General features: G+C 33.8%; 1 protein-coding gene across 1 annotated transcript in view; it reads left to right on the forward strand.

Annotated features, from left to right (window-relative positions):
* The window catches only part of LOC110024942 (zinc finger CCCH domain-containing protein 4-like), a 110926-nt gene extending 96747 nt beyond the window's left edge, over positions 1 to 14179 (forward strand). The window contains 8 exon segments of the mRNA XM_020725144.1: positions 7420 to 7672; positions 7674 to 7698; positions 7776 to 7898; positions 8529 to 8673; positions 8833 to 9116; positions 9198 to 9386; positions 10812 to 11330; positions 13691 to 14179. Of these exon segments, the coding sequence (XP_020580803.1) occupies positions 7420 to 7672; positions 7674 to 7698; positions 7776 to 7898; positions 8529 to 8673; positions 8833 to 9116; positions 9198 to 9386; positions 10812 to 11330; positions 13691 to 13903 (1751 nt within the window). The 3' untranslated portion in view covers positions 13904 to 14179.
* The last annotated feature ends 6093 nt before the right edge of the window (positions 14180 to 20272 follow it).

A 20272-nucleotide genomic window follows, 5' to 3' on the forward strand; every position in this document is an offset into this window, starting at 1 on the left:
TATATATATATATATATATATGCGTTGTCAGTTGTAAGACTTCTGTGACCGGGTTCGATCCCTATGGGAACAGATAACACGCATGAGGAGCAATATTTTCAAATATCACCATTTTTAATATATATATATATAGACACACACACACACACAAAAGAAATGATCGGAGGTTATTAGATGAGTCCCGACCACCCCTAATGCGCCTAACCACTCGAGTACTAACTCCATAGGTAAAGGGGGATTCGAACCGTAGACCAGAGGGGACTTATAACAGACAAAACCGATGCTCTTCCAACTGATCTAGGAATGTGGTGCATATCAAATCAGATCGAGGATCACATGAGCCAGTCCTCATATGAAGAATGACAAGTTTTAAATGTATGATACTTTGGTGACTCCTGACAATGACACGACTATTCAAAGTTTGTTATCTAGTTCCACTCCTAAAACTAGAGGAAGAGGGAGGATTAAACTGGCTCGTCCCTAGCTACATGTTTTCTACATGTTTTACATTTTTTTGAGTCTATCTGTATATTTTTGTTGGGGTATTACTGTACTTGTATCGTATAAGTAGGGTGTCTCTTTTGGACTCTTCTCATACAACCTTTATTTATTCTTTTCTTTTTCAATAAAATCAGCCTTTGGGCTTTTCATAATACACACACACACATTTAAGAACTTTATTCTAAAATAATTGGCTAAATCAAATGACTAATTAACTTAAATAATTTTACCTTGCTCAATATTTTGAATCATAAGCCCTTTCCTATTCTAACCACTGATTCTACTCTTAACGTCCATTTATCCACTTAATGATTTTTAAAGTAAACAACTTATATAATTAAAAGCATAAACTTACATAGCGGAACTTCTAAAAATGTGTTGTACCCTTGTCTACATGCCCCAACATTTCTTCGACACTATAGTAAGTCTGAATTTTTTCAAGCCCAAACACGTTCGAGACACACCTCATAACCGCATTAGACATGAGCTTAAGTTGATTTTGAGAAAATGGGCATGAGATTAGAAAATTATAAATATACATTTAATCTTAATTATTTTTCATAGTTAAAGCCACCCCATCTCTCGTCATGTTAAAACTATATCTAGCATTTGTCAAAATCGAGCATCAAATGTTCATCTAATGTTCGTGAGAGCCAAACATTGGTAATTCCTTCTTTGTAATTATAGGATTTTTAAATACGTTGGATGAATTCTTTTAAAATATATTATTTCTAGTCTTAAAAATTAATTTTCATGAGAATGAAGTTTTATAATATAAATTAAATTTATGAAGTTAAATTTTATTCTTGCATAATTTGTATTGTGATATTTTTAATAATGTGTAATGAGAAAATATATATTTAATATTAATAATTGAATAATATAAAAACATGTCCATGGTTTGTCATGTCCAATTTTTTTATGTTATGGTATGTCTCCGTATTGTGTTGTGTCTGTCTTTGTGTTTATTTACGCGCTTCATAAGCATAAATCCTTACCTCCACCTTTAAGGCCGTCAATCTTTTATCAATCTCAAATATGAATAGCCTTTCTTTTACACTTTCTTATATGCTCTTGGATTGACCTCCTCCCTTAACTTGCCTGCAAAGCCTTCTTGCTAGTCTTAACCCACAAGCTAGGGTTGTTCAGTTTTGTGGTTCGATGCCTGTTCATGCCTCACACTTCCTTCTTCCCACACAAAAGTTGCAGCTTTACCCTTCCTTTCAGTTCGGCTCGGTAACTTGCTTTCCGCTCACAAGGACTCGATCTTCTTCCTCCTTCCTTCGGATAGGATGCTCACACCCCTCCCTGCTTTCTTCTAACTACACAAAACTTTTTCTTCCTTTTCTTCCTTTGTGTACAGAGGACGCACAGGTGACTACAATGTTCGTTTGCACACGTTGAAGCTGTCCAAAGGCTTCTGTCTTCAATTCAAAACCTTTTTCCACATCGGACCCTTGTTCTTCTCCTTCTCCGTCTCTTCGATGTCCCTCGGCTAGGGTTGGGCAACCTCTCGCATGCGAGAAATCGAGCACCTCACACATGGCTCACCTTCCTTCTCCTTTACATGAGTCGCACAACTGCAGTGGCATCGTTTATGTAATAATCAATAAAATAATAATAATAATAATAAATAAATAAATAAAAGAATGAGCTATACAAATGAAACATGTCGTTCATGAGAATCAAAACGACGAATACCTTCCCTCATGTCATTCTACCTAACACACGAAGTGCGAGATTAAACAAATATGAACACAAGGGTTTAGGGTTTAGCGGTTGGAGAAGTATCAAAGGAGAAGAAGGAAGATGCCATTGATTCGAGTGAAGGAAGCAGAAGAAATATCAGTACCTGAGCTGATGCCCTATGCCAAACCAAGCAAAAACCAAACAACCTCAATTGCAATGCTGGAAGGAAGCATCGTGAGGCTCTTAGTCTCGTGGTGAGGAAGGAAGACGACCTGCAAATCATGTTGGGTTGTGTTGATATCAAAGAAGAAGGGTTACTTGTGTGGGTGCTTGCGTGGTTAATTGACGCCAAAGGAGCTGAAGGAAGAGAAGAAGTCGAAGAAGGAGGCTAGGTTTTGTGCTAAAATAAATCGAACTACTGGGAGAGGAGTGATGCCTTTGCCGATCGAATGAATTAAGAGGAGAGGGAGTTCTTGTGCTTGAGAGCAGAGAGGAGGAGGTGTGCAGGAGAAGAGCCTACACACGCAGTAACACCCGATCCTGAGCTACCGAGCGAAGGAGAAGAAAGGAGGAGGAAGTGTCTGTGGGCCAAAGTTAAGGTGAGTTTTCAGTATATTAATTAAATTATTTAATTGAAAATCATATATATATTTAAGTTTTTTTTGTTAAATGTTAAAATTTAAGTGCATTGATTTCAGGCTACAAAAGTCTCACTTTTAGATGAAGAAAAGTTGGCGACAACAGGATATGTTAGAATTTTATTTCCAAAAGTATTTTGTATAATATAGTAATATTTATTATTAATATTTATGTAATGATTAAACTTAAAATTTAGGTATTTAAAATCTCTAGATAAAATAATGTAATACAACAATAAGTAATAATTAAATTAAAATTAAATTAAATAAATAAATTATTGAATATTTTGTATTTTATTGGTGTTAATTTGAAAGAATTGGTACAAGTTCAAGAGCAAGAAAAAATCTTTTAAAAGCAAGGTGAGTACTTATACTTTTTTCTATGTTTGATTCACTCTATGACTTGCTTAGATAGATTTTACCGACTCTTCAATTCATTTTGATCATATCGAGCGTTACTGATATTTGCATGTTTTTCACATGTATAGTCCAGGTTATTGAATGATATGATAAGAATGAGATTTACTATTTTGATTGCTTGCATATGTATGTTTGGATATGATGGGTCACTTCGTGTGGTCCTAGTTGGGGAAAGTTAAGGTATTTGTGCACGTAAATGGAAAAGTTTATTGATATTGATGAATCTTAAGTGATATAATTTTTAGACTGTTCTTTTGTGACGGTTGTTTACATATTAAAAAAAATATTGATATGTAATCAATATAGTATTTCACGGTGTGTTTAAAATCATCTTGAACGATCATGTTAGATAGTACAATTTGTCAATATTTATACACAGTTTAATTGACATGCATATTGTCTACTTTTTTATTCAATTATTATAGTTTAGGAGTATGAGTGTTCATTATCATTGTTTACCTAACTGTTGTTTTCCCTAACTTTTTAGGTTTAATTAATTTTCTAAAAAATGAATGATAGATAAGAAAATCTTAATAGATTACATGGACAATAAAAAATAAGGTAAAATTTAATTGTTTTACTTTAATTCATTTTTCTTAGTGGCTCTTTCATTTATTAAATTGTTAGTTAAAGAATATTTTTTTTTCGGTCGTCCGACCATCTCTTCCTGCCTTGATTAATTTCAATCCTCTGGCTGCGTCGTGACAAATCTATTCTTCTCTTTCTCACACACCCAAGCTTTAGTTTTCTGCTTTCACTTGTTCTCTCCTTTGTTACAACATCTGAGCAGAAACATTGGAGACATTCATCTCTTAATTAAAAGATCATTGAAATAGTTTTCCTTGACGTTTCAAAATTTTCCTTTTATTTATATATTTTATTTTATTTTATTATTATTTTTTTGTTATTAACACTTTCATTGTCGGGTTTTAAGCCTCAGATGCGAAAAGTGGAGGGTTGCTTTAGGTAGTCGATAACCAGCATTAGATTTTTGTTGAGAAATCATGACATGAAACTTTTAAATCCTTATGTAAATGTCGGGTGTCCCTTAGAAGTGACGAGTTGTATGACCTGAATACAGTGAAAAATGTGCAATAGTTGTTACATCAGCACTCTGGTGTAGTGTCAAATAAGCAAAACTTTCACATTACGGATTGATATAGGCAAAGAAGTTGGTCCATGAAACTAATATTATGATAAAATCTTGGAATATATGTACTCTCATATGTAAATTAATAAAATTAGTTGATATTTTGGTTCATGAGGAGATAAATATCTTATATATTGAAGAAACTAAATGAGTTGGAGAAAAGACTAAGGAGAATGATAACTTAGGTTTTAAACTTTGATATGCAAATATGTGTCACACTAGAAATGGTGTATGTGTAATTATAAATAAGAGTTTAAAAGAAAATATTGTAAAAATTAATAAAATTATAGATAAAATTATAACCCTATAAGTTATTGTTGATACTAAGATTTTAATGTTTAAGTGTTTATGCTCTTCTAGTAGCTTTAGATATAAGTTTAAAAGAAAAATTCTAGAATGACTTAGAAGAATTAATACAAATGATACCCTGGAAGAAAAAATTTTTATTGGATGAGATTTAAATGGACATGTTGGTAGAATTGTAGAAGATTTTAAAAAGTCATGGTGACTACGGTTTTAGAGTGATTAATGAAGAAGGTAGAATCATATTAAATTTCATTGTTGCGTATGATTTTGTTATTGCTAATATTTTATTTAAGAAAAAAAGATGAATATATTATTACTTATAAGAATGAATCTAATAAAACACATTAATTATTCTCTTATGTGAAAAAGTTATTGTTGATAATGTAAAAATTATAAGGTCATTCCAAGTGAAAATTTAAGCATTTAACATTGATTATTAGTTTTGAAATTTAATATGAGTTATAAGAAAAAAATATAATAAAACATTGCCATAGAATTAGATGGGGACACCTAAAAAACAAATAAAATTATTTTTATAAGTAAACTTTAATATTTGAAGATTTGGGATGTCGATGAAGAAGCTTTATGTGGGATGAAGTAACAAACAATATTAAACAAGTGACAAAAGATGTACATGGAGAATCAAAATGAAACATTTTTATAAATAAGAATAATTTGTGCTGGAATAATAAGGTGCAAAAAATGATAAAATATAAAAAATTGTATTATAAAAATTAGTTTAAATGGAAAAGCTTAGAGAACGGGAAAAATTTATGGTGGTCCGCAAAGAGTCTAAGTGAACAACTTGCGACGCTAAAAATTCTACTTTTAGTATTCTTTTCAATAAAATAGATACTAAAGTGAGTGAAAAATATATGTATAATCTGGTTAAACAAAGAGAAAAGAAAAGTGAAGATTTATTTTAAATAAAATGTATTAAGGATGAAAATCAAAAAGCGTTTTTCTTAGAGGAATATTTTTAACAAAGATGGGTGAGCTTTTTTGATAAACTTTTCAATCAAGTTTCTAAAAATACGATCAATTTTAGTTATCTTAATATTATTAATAATAATAAAATATTTATTTTTACTGTCGCATTGGTAGACAATAAGTTGATGAGGTTTTAAAGAAAATCAAGGGTGAAAAATCAGTAGGACCGGATGATATCTCCATTCAAGTGTGAGAATATTTAGGAGATTTGAGAGTTTCATGACTTACTAAACTTTATTTTAAGAACTGAAAAGATGCATGATGAGTGGAGGAAGAGTATTTTTTGTCCCTATTTTTAAGAATAAAGGGATGCACATGAGTATGAAAATTATAGAGGAATTAAGTTGATGTTTCATACTTTAATATTTTGGGAGAGGGTAATTGAGTATAAGTTAAGACGTGATACAATGATTTCTTATAATCAATTTGGATTTATGTTGAGCAGGTCTACTATGGAAGCTTTAGTCTTATTGAGTGGTTTGACGGAGAAGTGCGGAGAGTATAAGGATGATCTACATATGATTCTTATTGATTAAAAAAAACTTACGATAAGGTTTCAAGAGAAGTTCTTTGGAAAGTTCTAGAGAAGAAACATGTTGATATGCTTATATTCAAGTCATTAAAAATATGTATATTAGAGCTGTTACTTGTGTTCAACAGAAGGAGGATTGACGAAGTATTTTCTTATTTCAGTTGGATTACATAAGGGATCAACTTTAAACCCATATATTTTTGCTTTAGTTATGAGTCTTCTCACTTGAGATTTACAGAAGGATGTACATTGGTGTATGCTTTTCGCTAATGGTATACTTCTTGTGGATAAGACTAGAGAAAGAGTTTAGGAAAAACTTGAATTGTGTAGGTCTACATTGGAGTCTAATGGCCTTTGTTTGGGTAAATAAAAAATTGACTACATGAATTGTAATTTTAGTATATAGTAGCTTTAGTGGCAGAGCTGTAACTATGGGTGATCAAATCATTAAAAGGTGTAAACTTTTTAGATATCTTGGGTCTATTCTTCAATGTGATGGTGATATAAATGGAGATGTTATTAGTAGAATTCATGTTGTTTGGTTGAAGTGGAGAAATGCATTGGGACTATTGTGTGCTAGAAAAGTAGTGCTTAGACTTGAGAAAAATTTTATAAAATGGTGGTGAGACATATAATGCTCTATGGCGTAGAATGTTGGCCTTTAAAAGAAAAACACAAAACATAATTAAGTGTTGCTGTGATATGACTTCTTAGTTAAATGAGTGGCTTGACACTTAGAGACAAAATGTGAAATGAACATATCTGTGATAGAGTTGGTGTAGTTCTAGTGGCAGACAAAATTAGAGAGGGTTGTCACATTAAACATCAACCATTTGATGATCCGGTCAGAAGAGTAAATGTTTTAGATTTGACTTATGTTAAGAAAGACAGAGGTAGACCTAAAAAGACTTGGGGTATTGTATAAAAAATGATCTTAATCTATTAGAATTAAATGAAAATATGTCACTCAATAGGACACAATGATGAAGAAGGATTCATGTAGCCGACCCCACTTAGTAGGGTAAAGACTTGTTGTTGTATGATTACTTCTATTGTTATTATTATTTTAATAATAATAATACTACTAATAATAATAATAATTGTTATTATTACTATTATTATTATGTACTTAGCTATTACGTTCAATGCATGCTACATAGGTAGGCTGATGTTTCCTTTTTGCTCCTCTTAAGGGTTGTTGCAGAAGGTTCTCGATCCACCAGATCCTAAAACAGTTGAAGATGCTATTAGTTTGCTTGTTCATATTCATGCACTTGAAAAAATCCAGTCTCATAGGTCTCGCTTTGAAGCAACATTCTATGGGCGATTGCTTGATAGCTTGCCATTGTCTTTTGATGCCTCTCTGCTTGCTCTCAAGTTTGGCGAGATTGGATTCGTAAGAGAAGGAATCTTGATCAGTATTTTAATGGATATCCAGCCTCTTCCGACAACCTTTTGGACAACAAATTTTGGTATACGATCCTCAGTTTAAGTGGTTGGAGATTTCTCGATTATATTTCATTATTTAATTATTTTGTGCCTGCTACAGTGTACAGAGTATGTTAATAGTTACTTTGCGGGCATGAACAGTACCTTTCTTCAAAATGGAAAGAAAGAGTTATTGTTTGCGGCAAACTTGTGTGCCTACCAGTTTTGGCAGCGTGTTTTCAAGGTACATAAGCCTGAGTGGGTGGTGGCTTTCGTTGTTTGTATGCTGTTTCAAGCTTTAGTTGAGCATTTGGATTTTGAAGTTCATGCATTGACAAAGAATCCTATTGACTGAATCCCTTTTTTTTTAATGCCACCAATCTGGTATTTTTGAGATAGTTTGCTAATCTAATTTAAAGTCTTAATTTCATAGTGTACTTTATGATGAAAAATATATAGCCAATCAGCTGCTTCATAAACATGCCAAATTTCAGTCCTAAACCTTTTTTATTGGAGGCCAGTCCTAATCATCAGGCTACAGAGGCTGAACCCAATAAGACATGCTTTGCATAAATGGAGGTGGAAAATTGTATTTTAGTTTTACTATGTGTGTATGCTATTGCTTATCCTTCAATTTTCTACCTTGTGCTGAAACCTCCACTATCTCTCCCTCATCTTTTTATTAGGATAGGCAGAAAACTATTTTAAAGCAGTCTGTCAATCTGATATAAAACAAGAAAAATTCCGAACATAGCATGTTAACCATTTAAGGTGAACTTTGCAAGTATATTTCTTTGTATTCGCTGCATTTGTCCTTCTGCTTTTTTTTCTTTTTGTTATTTTTTATCATTAATTTTGTTTTTCTATCCCTTAGGATAAATTTCGACTAGAACGACTAAGGCAAGTTGTCAATATTGATGATCTCAAAACATCAAGAACTATAATCTCCAAACTTGAAGAGGAATGGTGCTTGTTTCACAATCTTTCGTCGGGGTCACTGCATAATATCTCTGAGATTTGTAAGTGCCTTGATTTGACAATTAGTTTTAAGTATTTTTGTATTTTTTATTTCTTTATTGTGTTGCACCTCTATGCATGTGTGGATATGTTTGTGTTAGCTTATGGCTAAAACCTGGCTACACGTTCATTTCACTAACCTATATTTGTATTTTCTTCAGATGATGATATAATTAATGGTTTGCACCGTTTCCGGCCAGAATTTTTTATAAGCAATGAATTTCCAACTTATCTCGAACCTTACACATTTAAGCATATTTGCCTTCTGCAATCCAAGCCTTCTGAGGATGGTGATGGCCCTGTATTGAACGAGACGTCTGATTCTTATGCTAATGAAAATAGCAACTCTTCTGATGCAATGAGATGTCTTGCTGTACCTTTTGTCGCTCCAGGGGACTTTCAATCAGCAACAGTCGCTGAGAAGTTCAGGGACCTAATAAAAGAGGTATAACTCAGGTTTTTAAAGTTTTTGTTTTTGCAATATGAACTTTGCTGCGCGCTTTCATTTTTTTTTTCCTTTTTAAAGATAAAAATGCAGTATATAGATGATACGATTGAGTATCACGGTGAAACTGTTGGTGGTGTCACAAAATCAACAGAAGCAACTATGTGCAAATTCTTTCTCAATGGAGGATGCAACCGAGGGGATGAATGCTATTACTCTCATTCGCTTCAGGCCAAAAAACCTGTATGCAATTTTTTTCTTACATTTCAGGTACAAAGCATTCTTAGACTTTTTCTTTTTCTTTTGTTGGCCCATCTGCCCTTTTCTATGTGAACCTCGCTTTCTGTTTTGATGATTTGAAAAAAATTCTTTCAACATTCTGAAACCTGGAACATTCTTGTGCATTGATGATTTTTGTTATCTCTAGCAAAAGCTAGTTCATTTATCATGGGAATATTTGTCATAGATTTGCTTTTGCATACCACTGTTTTGGAAGTTACTGATAGGCACAACATGTATGACCATCTGGTATGGTTTAATGTAACTGTAAACATTACTAGAATAATATTATTCACTATTGCAACTTGCATGCATACATCCGAGTAGGCCAATTGTCTGGCTCTATGTATCCGAATATGCAATTTTACATAAGCATTTATACATAATAATTACATATATATATATATATATAGTTCAAATCTCTCATTATAATACCGGTTTTCTTTCCCAGAGCACCAAACCGGGTGCAATCAACTTTTAGCTTCCCCGTTCTCAATCTTCTGCCTTGTGAAAAGCCAATAAATCTAATAGTTATGATATGTACTTGTCGAACTATTTCTCATATTATTTGTATCGTTAGTTGTAGGGGCATGGTGGCGTTGGTTATTTCTTTGGAGCTTGACTTTGGATGTACTTTTATAGATGATCCCGGGAGAATTTGTTTTGCTGCTTTTTTTTCACTAGGAAAACTGAAAAGTTGTAACCATCAACTAGTAAGCTCCTAACTGGAACAACCAAATAAGAATATTGGTTGGCCATGGCTGAATGGGAAGAATCACTTGAACATGTATGTACCTATAACCTTGTATGAGATAGTGATTTTTTCTGATATATTTTTTGTGGTTACTCATGTAAGTGAAGGAGGTTGCATTAAAGTCTAATTTAAGATGCTTTTTGTAGTTCCTTGAGTTTAAACTCAAGGTAGTTATTTTGGGATGAAGATTGTTGGTGAGCGGTAAGATAATTGTCTAGAGCCTGCGAGAATTCCTCCGCTGAGGGTGAAGGTGAGGGAACTTTTTTAATTTTTTCATATCTGATCGAGTTCTTGATAATAATGTATATAGATGTAAGAGACTCATCCACCACATCATATTCTTATCTGCTATGTATGATTAAGTGGCTCTGTGGAAACTAGTGATGATATAGATTTTTGTACACCTATATTATCTGTGGCATTTTTTATCTGTGGCATTTTTGCTAACCTTTTTTCTGCTCTAGCATAATGCACTTTAGACGGTTTGAAACATATTAAGTCGTAGACTATTTCAAATATAATGAATTTTTCATTTAATTGGAGTTGAATTCTGCATTATGGAATATTTTTCTTATGGAGAATGCAAACATTAAGTATTTTGATTTCGTTATGTATGTTGATTTATGTATTATTGATTCCCACTGATTTGTTTTTAACAACAGGGATGTCGTTATGGCAATTCTTGTTTCTTTTTGCATGATTATGGCTCTAGGATTTTGTCTGCTACTCCACCCAATAGCTGTTTTCAAGAAGATGAAGTTACGACTGGTTATTCTTTTCTTCAACTTCTGCCTTCAACTGTTGATGGTTGTGTGCTTGTGCTTAATGATAAAAATTTGCATTTTACACCAAATCTTTCGCAATGCCTAAGTCCGAAAAAGATATATGCTACAACAAGACATCAAGATTCTTCATGCATCAATGCTTTTCCAACTGGTGTCAGGGTACTATGGAATGTCATACGTCCATCTCAAATTATTATTGGAGCTAAAGGAGATACATTTATCCCTTGGAAAGAAATCCATTCAGTCTTATGGTTTGTTGATTATGAGGCTGAGCATTCAGATATTCTTGAATTGCAGAACTTCTTAGAGTTTCTTGCTGTTCGAATTTTGGCTGATAGCTTGACCAAACTTCGGCCAATTATCATAATGAACAACATCAGGTTTGCTCAGTGTCAGGTACTATTGCAGGCTTTATAGTTTTGTTGAGGACTAAGGATGTTAAACATCCATTAGTGTCAGTTTTTATTCTTATCCTCTCTACCTAGATATTAATAACATGCAATGCAAAGTTCATCATTCATTTTAGATGTGTACACTGCAGAATAATGAACAAATATGCTTTAACATCATTTTTCTGGGGAGCAAAGTGACAAAATAGCCTCTTGACCGTTTACATTGGCCCATTTTAGTCGCAGAGTATAAAATGGTCAAATTAATCCATAAACTTTAATTTCAGGCTGAAATAGTCCTCTTTGTAGACTATTTTACTATTTCAGCCCATATTGAAAAATTTTTAGGACTAACTTGACACTTTACACACCATGAAATTAAAATGACTCCCTGCAAAGAGTGAGAGAATTATTTTGACACTTTTCTCTTTTTTTGGGAATGCAATTAAATGATATTCATAAATGTTTGTTTTCTTTTTGGTTTGATAAGCTGATAGTTCTTGTAATTAGGGTAAGTTCTCACTATGTGAAATTAGGTTTTTGAAAGTGCCAATTGAAATTTTTAAGTTTAATCAAAATTAATGCTAGACAAAATGTCTCATTATATTAAAAAATTACAACAGAGGGTTTTTTTTTTCTTTTTTGTGAGAGCAGCAAGATAAAATACAACTAAGAAAATTTATCAAATGTTCTTTTAATAGATGGCCACAAATAATTTTATTGATACAATCATACAAAACTTTCTATGTACTGGAAAGATGGTAACAATCACGGTCAAAGACTTAACTTTAATACTTTTCACTATGTCAAGTGTTATGGTAGAAAGTTAGTTATATAGAATTGGTTAGGCAAAAGAAACGAAATGTTTAGATTTCAATGGAGAGTATTAAACCTGTACATATCAGGATATTGTTTAAATATAAAAGAGATAATGAAAGATGAAAAAGTCTATTTTAGAATTAACTAAATGAACCCTCTAATTTTAATAATGTGGTGAAATCTAATAGAAATTATTAAGTACCCAATTCATTGATACTATATCCTAAGATGCATATAAAAGAAAGTTTTAGGTCCATACTATTTGCCTATTGAGATAATAGTAGAATAAAAGAATACAATGAATTTTAATTTCTAAGGACTATTTATTTGGTTGTTAAATAATTGTGTTTTATTGCATGGATTCAGGATCCATATTTATTAATAACTTATCTGTTTTAATACATTAATATCATAAATAAACCTAAAAATATTTATTTAATAGAAAAACTAGATTAGAGTTATAGGTTGGCGACGTCATGATGGCATTAGGAGTTGGTTATGTTGTTCGTGGATGACAATAATGTTGGTGGCAAGTGTAAACCCGGGTGACATGAATTGTATAGAATTGTGGGAATCATTGTAGGATGGGCCATGTTGGCTTATGGTGGTGGCGTTGAGGGTTAGTTGTGACATTGTGGGACGTGGCTAGTGTTGAGGAACATGGGTAGCGTTGGAGGATGAGCATGCTCTTGTAAGATGGGATGTGTCAGTGGACTGGGGTGGCATTGTTGATGGGGTTTTTCTCGTACGGAACAATTGTCAAATTAAATTCATGTATTTGTTTTCATTTATACTCTTAATACTGAACCAAAAGAGCTAGTTGTCTACTATTGAGGTACCTAAGAGGAACAATGATTGAAAGCTCATGTTGAGCACAAGAGCAAGTGTGATTTAATGAATGTTATTGAAAATTGTTGGAGCCGTTATAAATTTGATCTATTATTTTATCTACTTTGAAATTGATTGATTTTTTCTTTTTATTTTTTTATTTGAACTGTTAGATATCAGATGATTGAAGGGAGAAGGGATTTTGAATGTAGAATGTGATTTTGTGAAGAAATTATGATAGGGATTTGTGTCATTTTCTCTTTCAGAAGGCTAAGCAGTGGCTTTGAGGAACAGCTCATAGCAAGTCGAAGGGAGTTTTGTTTACTGCTAATGAGAAAAAAGAAGAAAAGGGATTTTAGTTATTTGGGCATGTGCTATGTTGCATAATGAACAATGTTAACGACAGAAAGATCTGAAGTAAGAAGTGGACAAAAGTAACCTCATAACAGTATGTGAAATAAGGAGGCGTTTAAACTAAGTGTTGAGAATGTCAAAAAGAATGAATTCCGCAAGAATCATCTTACAAAGCTATGGTGGTGATGATGACATTTTAGACTAATTATAATTCATCATAAGCCATATCAAACCTTAGTTCAAACATGTTTCATCAGTTTCTTTGATATTTGTGATTTATCTTTCAATTTATGATGACAACATCGATACATCTTCCATGCTTTTTAAATAATTTGCCTGCACAACATATGACTGAACTGTTTTCAGGTTGAAAGGCTAGCCAGGGATTGTTTCTTTTTCCTCACCGAATCAGCTCCATTTGACGAGGCAAATTTTGGTAGTTTCTCAGATTCCTGTGGGATTGCAAGGCCGATGCAGGTCTGTAGACCAATCTGTTATGCTTTTGAAATGGTTCCTCCAACTGATATCCAATTTGGGGATTATGCTGCTGCCCTTCACATGGGTCTACACAATATTTAATGAAGCTGGTAATTCTCATTTCTTGTTAAGCCAAATTTGTATGTTTAAGTAGTTCTATAGGCATTTTGGATATGTTTATGCCCTAATTTTGTACAGGGAGTCCGCTTTTCTTGTCATTATTGGTGGCTTTACTCGTTAATTAAGTTAGGCTATCTGCCTCTAGGCTTCATTAGGTTAGCATGTTTGCGTGTGTATTTATATGTACTTTAAATTTTGATTAACGATGTTTATGTTATCAATAATCACTATTTATCTCATAAACATGTAATGGTGACATCAGAGTTGAGTTTAAGCTATTTTATATTGTTTTGTTTTGATTTAAATAGGCATATGGAGTTAATTTAGTAAAATATAAAAGCATGTAACACCGTTCTACGGTTCCTAGAGGCGTTTAGGAAATGGATGTAGCGGGGATGTAACGTCCGGGTTCCGTTATTTGGAGGGAGGAGTAATGAAGAATCGAAGAAGAGGGAACGAGAAGTTGAGGGAACCAAAGGAAAAGAAGAAGACCTGAATAGTCGGAATGCCAAAGGGGGAAGGTGAAATGAGAGGGTATATGCCGAAGATATTTTTTTTTATATAAATTCACTTGTAGATGAAAAGGTAGAGGCAAGTTAACTTACTTGTAGAGTCGAGAGAAGGGATGCTGCCGGAGGAGGCATGGTTGAGTAGAGGCGTGACTCTGGGGTTTTATCGTGACATCGTCGTAAGCAGAGGAGGCGAGATGAAAGTGATAAAGACTGGTTGTTGAGGAGGCCGAGCAAGGCAAGTTGAAGAAGGGACGTACGTGTGGTGTTGGATTGAGTCGCATTTAAAGTAATAGAGGCACCACCAGTGTTGTAGAGGAGAAAAAAGGGAGCTGAAGTCGAAGGAGGAAGCATCGAGGGAGCCTCTTGCATGCGGGTAAGGAGGATCTTGCGTGAACAAAGGTGAAGATCTCGCGTGGTTTAGGGCTCGACCATCAGTTATATATAATTAATTAATTAAAATTACTCGATGTAAAATAATAGAAATTTAATACTTAAATACGAGAAAGCTAATAGTTTATTAAAATAATAAATTAATTAAATTTTTTACCATATTGATACACCTTAAAATTACTTATTTTTAATATGCATTTAATGTTCATTTTATGCACAATTTTGATTATGTTGCACTTTAAATGAATGTATTTTGCATGTTTTTGATTTCAGGTACGATGAATGAAATATTTAGAGAAAACGAGGGTAAAATGGAGCAAAATGACACATCTTATGACACCATAACGCCAGCCTTTGGCGCCATAGCGTCAGTTTGAGGACGTGATGGGTGCCATAGCGCCCTAGAGTGGCGTCGTAGCGCCAGAAATGGTTTCTCTAGAAGATGCAATGAATTTGGATGAATTTTGAAGGGGTACTTGAAGTGACCAAGTACCCCTTGGTTATTTTCAGAGTTCTATTAAATGGGGGCTTTGGAAGGGGCGAGAGAAGAGGGTTAGAGAGGCTCTAGTGGGTACATGAATTCATATTTGTTAATCTTTGGTTGTGTAAGAAGAGTTTGGAGATTGCTTGAAGGAAACTCAGGAATTGCTTGGGGAGAAGACATAAAATAAGTATTTTGTATTTGTGTTTGAGTTTTTGCTGTTAAGGCTTGATTTTCAATACAAATCATGTATTTTTGTTTTATCTCAATGAATTCTGAGTAGTTTTTTTTCTCCTTGCATATTGGAATTAATCATGTGGGATGATAATGATTTAAAAATTTCTTTTTAATTTAAAATTTATGATGATATTTTTACCGGTTCTTAATTTACTTTACAAACTGACCATTTGTACTGTTAAAATTTGTTGCAAACATAATAACTTGAGAGGGTTGTGATTTCACTCAATTAGTGGGTATCACACTTAACTTTGGAAAGAGTCATTGTGATTATCCGAGCAAAAGTGCAAATAGATAGGGAGATAAGTTTTGATGGGCGTAGAATTGATGTTTCTAAGATGACAGACTAGATTATTTTTTCAATTCAAACTTGAGTTTGAATCTAAGAGTCCCTTGTAGGTTCTATAGAGAGGACATAGTGAGTAATCTAGAAGGGAGAGGCTAGGATCTACTCAACATTATTACACAAGGTGGAACAAACTTAAGGTTAGCCAATATTTTTTGCTAGCATCGAGAGGGGGTAAATAATATATATGTTCCTATTTATCACAATACATTATTTCATATTTTAATCATTCAATTCCTACACTGATTAAGATCTCTTTGCAATGGGAAAGATCTTTTCTTAATACTTGAACTCTTTTAAACTTTATTAGTTTTTTAAACTTTGTTCTTACTTTCTTCTTAAATTGAGATTGCACATAAATTTAGTTTTAATCATTTACAAAAATTTCGACACTATTCTCCTATCATTTTTATTTACAATTTAGATATAAGTTTTTTTAAGTCATTATTAAGAAGTTACAGCTTTCCCTGTGGGTTCGATATTGAGATTTTTAAAGAAAATTCTATATTACTTGAAACGATGTGTATACTTGCATAGTACCCATAATGTAAATGCTTATTTTGTCTTTTTGAAATCATTTTATATATTCACACTAATCGCTAAATATAATTTGGGTCAAGTTTTTGGCAATCTTTTGGAGCATAAAATATCTGCGTATTGATGGTCGGGCCACATTTATTTTAGACTTCCAATTTTGAAGGAGTCGACGTTAAGACAAATTAAATAATAATTCAATCGACATCGAGGTGAGTGCTCGTACTTTTAATTTATGGTAATAGTTTTTTTTTTCTCAATTATTTTGCAGTTAATGACACTTATGCATGTTTTATTCTGATTGAGATTTTTTTTTCTTATTGGTCATATTATTATGAATTATATGTTTATGTGGATTGCTTGTATATACATAACTTACTATGATAGAGTCACCCATTGATGATACTAGTGGGGGAACACTAAAGTATCTGTGCACGTATATGAAAAAGATATTGATATTGATATGTCTTAAATAAGAATTTTTAGACGATGCTCCTATGACAATGATATTGACATGATATTGATATAGTAATTCATTTAAATAATATGTTAAATGTTTATATTGATTTATTAAAGGTTTACCTGATATATATTTTGATTTCTTTTTTCTAGTATAAGAGTATGAGTATTCACTGACTTGTTTAGTTCACAGTTACATTTAAATTATTTTCTCAGGTTAATTAAAAAATTAACGATGAGCGTTAGAAGAGTAACATTTCTAGAAGACACATGCAATCAGTAACGAGGTAATTTTAAATATATTGCTTTAATTTTAATGGCTCTTTCATCTGTAGACAAATATTGAAATTTTAATTCATATCGTCCGACTGTCTATTCCTGTATTGGTTAATTCTAAGCTCCAGGGTCACGATAGGGGAGGTGGTTGCAGAATAGCAATGGGATGAGAATATGGGAGGTTGACAATGTTTGGAAGGGGATAAGAGTCATTTGACGGTTGTCTAGGTTGAAATAGCAAAGAGAACCAAGAAATTTCGACTTTAGCAAGACACGATTATCGAGGGAAATTCCACTTTTTTCCTAAGCAAGCTATAAACATACCACTTGCAAAAAGAATTATAAAATAGGTCTCTTTGAGCACCAAATTAGAGAACCAAATCTCTCAATATACAAAACAAAGCTAAGTCTAAACAACAAATATAACATAAAAATAGTTTCATAATAGAAAATAACTTAAATTAGAAATAAAAATAGGAAATAAGGGTCCACAGGACCCTTGGCTGTGAGAAAAGGCAAGAAATCCCAAATCAGAAGCCGCTCGACTTGATTCCCACAAAGGTGAAATCCGGCAATCATGGTATTCATATCCCAATCCTCTTAGATACCGGAATCTGATTCCACATTTTACCTTCTGCGTCCTGCATCCGCACCCACAACTTTGTTGTTTCTCATTTGTACCTCCATCTGACATCATTCTCCTTAGGTAGGAGGAGCTTGGCCTTCTTCACTAGAAACTCACGATAGTCTATAAAAGACATGAAGCAAGGCTTCTTCCGTGCGTGTGCAGGACATGCGACTCTCGCTCCTGCGAGACGCACAACCCCCCCTCATGTAGGACACGCAACTCCCGCTCTTGCGGAACAAACAACTCCTGCTTCTGCGAGACGTGCGATAGCAATAGATTGAAGGGAGCGGTTCTTTGCGTGTGTCAGTTCAATCCAGTGAATCAAAGGGGCCAATTGATCCTTCCTTATTGTGGGATTGGAGCATATCTTACCCTAGTAGAATGAGTATGTTGTTTTTGTGCTTTAAGTCGGTTTTCATGTGTTTTTTTGTCAGGAATGTCGTAATCTGTATCTCGTTCTGAGATCATGATTCTCCTTCAAGGGTCAAGTGATGTTTTGGTTGTATATTGCTTTTGATGTTGTATTTTATCATCGATTTTTCCATTCTCAGCACTTTTCCATCTGACTAACTGCCGCCTTCCCAGAAACCCCACTTCCCCTTTATTCTTGTTGTCAACGCCCCTAAACCGCCTTCCTTCTCACTCCCCCCATCCCCCCCTCGTTGTCGGGTAGTGCACAACCCTCGCTCTTCACTGCTTCAATATCCGAACCCTCTGCTTCGCTGTCTTTGTTGTCCAGGGCTTCCACCTAACTGCCATCACAATTCCAGCCCCACCTTTGCAGTTTCTAGTAATCCCACATCCCATTCCAACCACCTAACACCACTCCCTGAACACCTAGCCGACCCCCCATGAATCAAACCCACCCTAGCATGAGGTTGTGTTGTGCTATTGTATTTCCCATTTCAGCTTAGTGTGTATTTGGTTATAATTGTCTATTTGATTTTTTGTAGTAATAATATTTGTGTTCCTTTTGTCATTTGGGTTAACTCAGGTATGAAGTCAACTTTGGAACACTTACGTCGTTCCAAAGTTTATTCTTTTAGAATAAATAACCATTCTTTTTTAGCATAACTAGAATTGAAATTGCATATGAGTTGGTATTCTCATGAACCAATCCTCTAGCCATCAAGTCTTTAACCTGTTTCTATAATTTCTCATACTTGATTGATTGTTTCTGGTAGGTGAGTCAGTTTGAAAGTATAGATTCTGAGATTAAGTCTATTACATGTTGACTCTCTCTAAGTGATGGCAACCTTAAAAGGTAGACCATCAATCGAGACATTTTAAAATTATCTCAGTAGGGGATGTCTTATATCTTGAACTGTTAACGATCTGAAAGTTTGGCTCGTTGTTTAGCTCGTTTTTTTCAATCCGATCTCGATCCGAGCCAAAATTTGAATTAATTTTCGAGCGATTAATGTTGTTCGAGCTAAGTTCACTATATTCACAGCAATACACTATTGACGACCCAATTTTAAGCCGAGCCGGGGTTGGCTCGAAAATAATTAGATCCAAAATCTTGGCTCGTAACTCGACTGATTTATTTTTATCTGATCTCAATCTGAGCCAAAATTTGAATCAATCTTCGAGCGATTAATGATCTTCGAGCTAAATTCACTATGGGCTCTTTGGATTTAGTCTTTCAAGACCACAAATGTTTGTCCTATTAATGTTTTGCTCAAGGCCTACATAAAAATAACTTGATGGCATTGTATTTTCAGACTTTATAATTGTGCTTATTACCCAAACTCCTAAGGTTAGAGTATGATGCATTTCCCATTCTTGGTGAGAGAATGTGTTCATGTAAAAAACATGAGGTGTGCAATGATCATATTGCCAATGACGACCCACTAGGATGTGACAGGTATCAATGAGGCCACAACACACCACATTTACTCTTGGAATTTGTCTTCAATAGAATACTTCATGAGACATTTCCTGACAATTGTGATCATATTACTTTTTTTAACCAAGATGGAATAAGATTGGGTGTGTTTCTGTGTGGCCATGCTCAACCTATCAATTATTTCGGTATACACCACATTCTCACAACTGTCTATGTTATGATAAGACCACATATTTTCTTTACGTTGCAATGGATATGAAGAATGTGTTGAACAACTAACATGACTCCCTTGTTAGCTAGGAGATGGAACTCTTTTCCGGCATCTTCATTTTCTCATGTGTAATCGTCTATATCATCAAAGGATCTCCCTCCTATTTTGGGTAAATGCAATGTATCCAATATCATAACACATGAAGAACTTCCTTGCTAGGGCAAGTTTGGGAGTGTTGCTGGTCTCCAATTTTTCTGTACTCTAGATTGGTTTCTCCAAGGGAGGGGTCGACTCGGGCGTTCAAATGAGGGTACTTCTGTTGCCTAATTCTGGAGTTGAGCACTTTCTGTAATATGTGGTGGTTACTTGGTGGCATTGTTGCTTCTTTACTTTAAAGCAAGGGATTGTACGTCAAGTAGGGGCCAATA

The sequence above is a fragment of the Phalaenopsis equestris genome, unplaced genomic scaffold (genome assembly GCF_001263595.1).
Source record: "Phalaenopsis equestris unplaced genomic scaffold, ASM126359v1 Scaffold000002, whole genome shotgun sequence".
Classification (NCBI taxonomy): domain Eukaryota; kingdom Viridiplantae; phylum Streptophyta; class Magnoliopsida; order Asparagales; family Orchidaceae; genus Phalaenopsis; species Phalaenopsis equestris.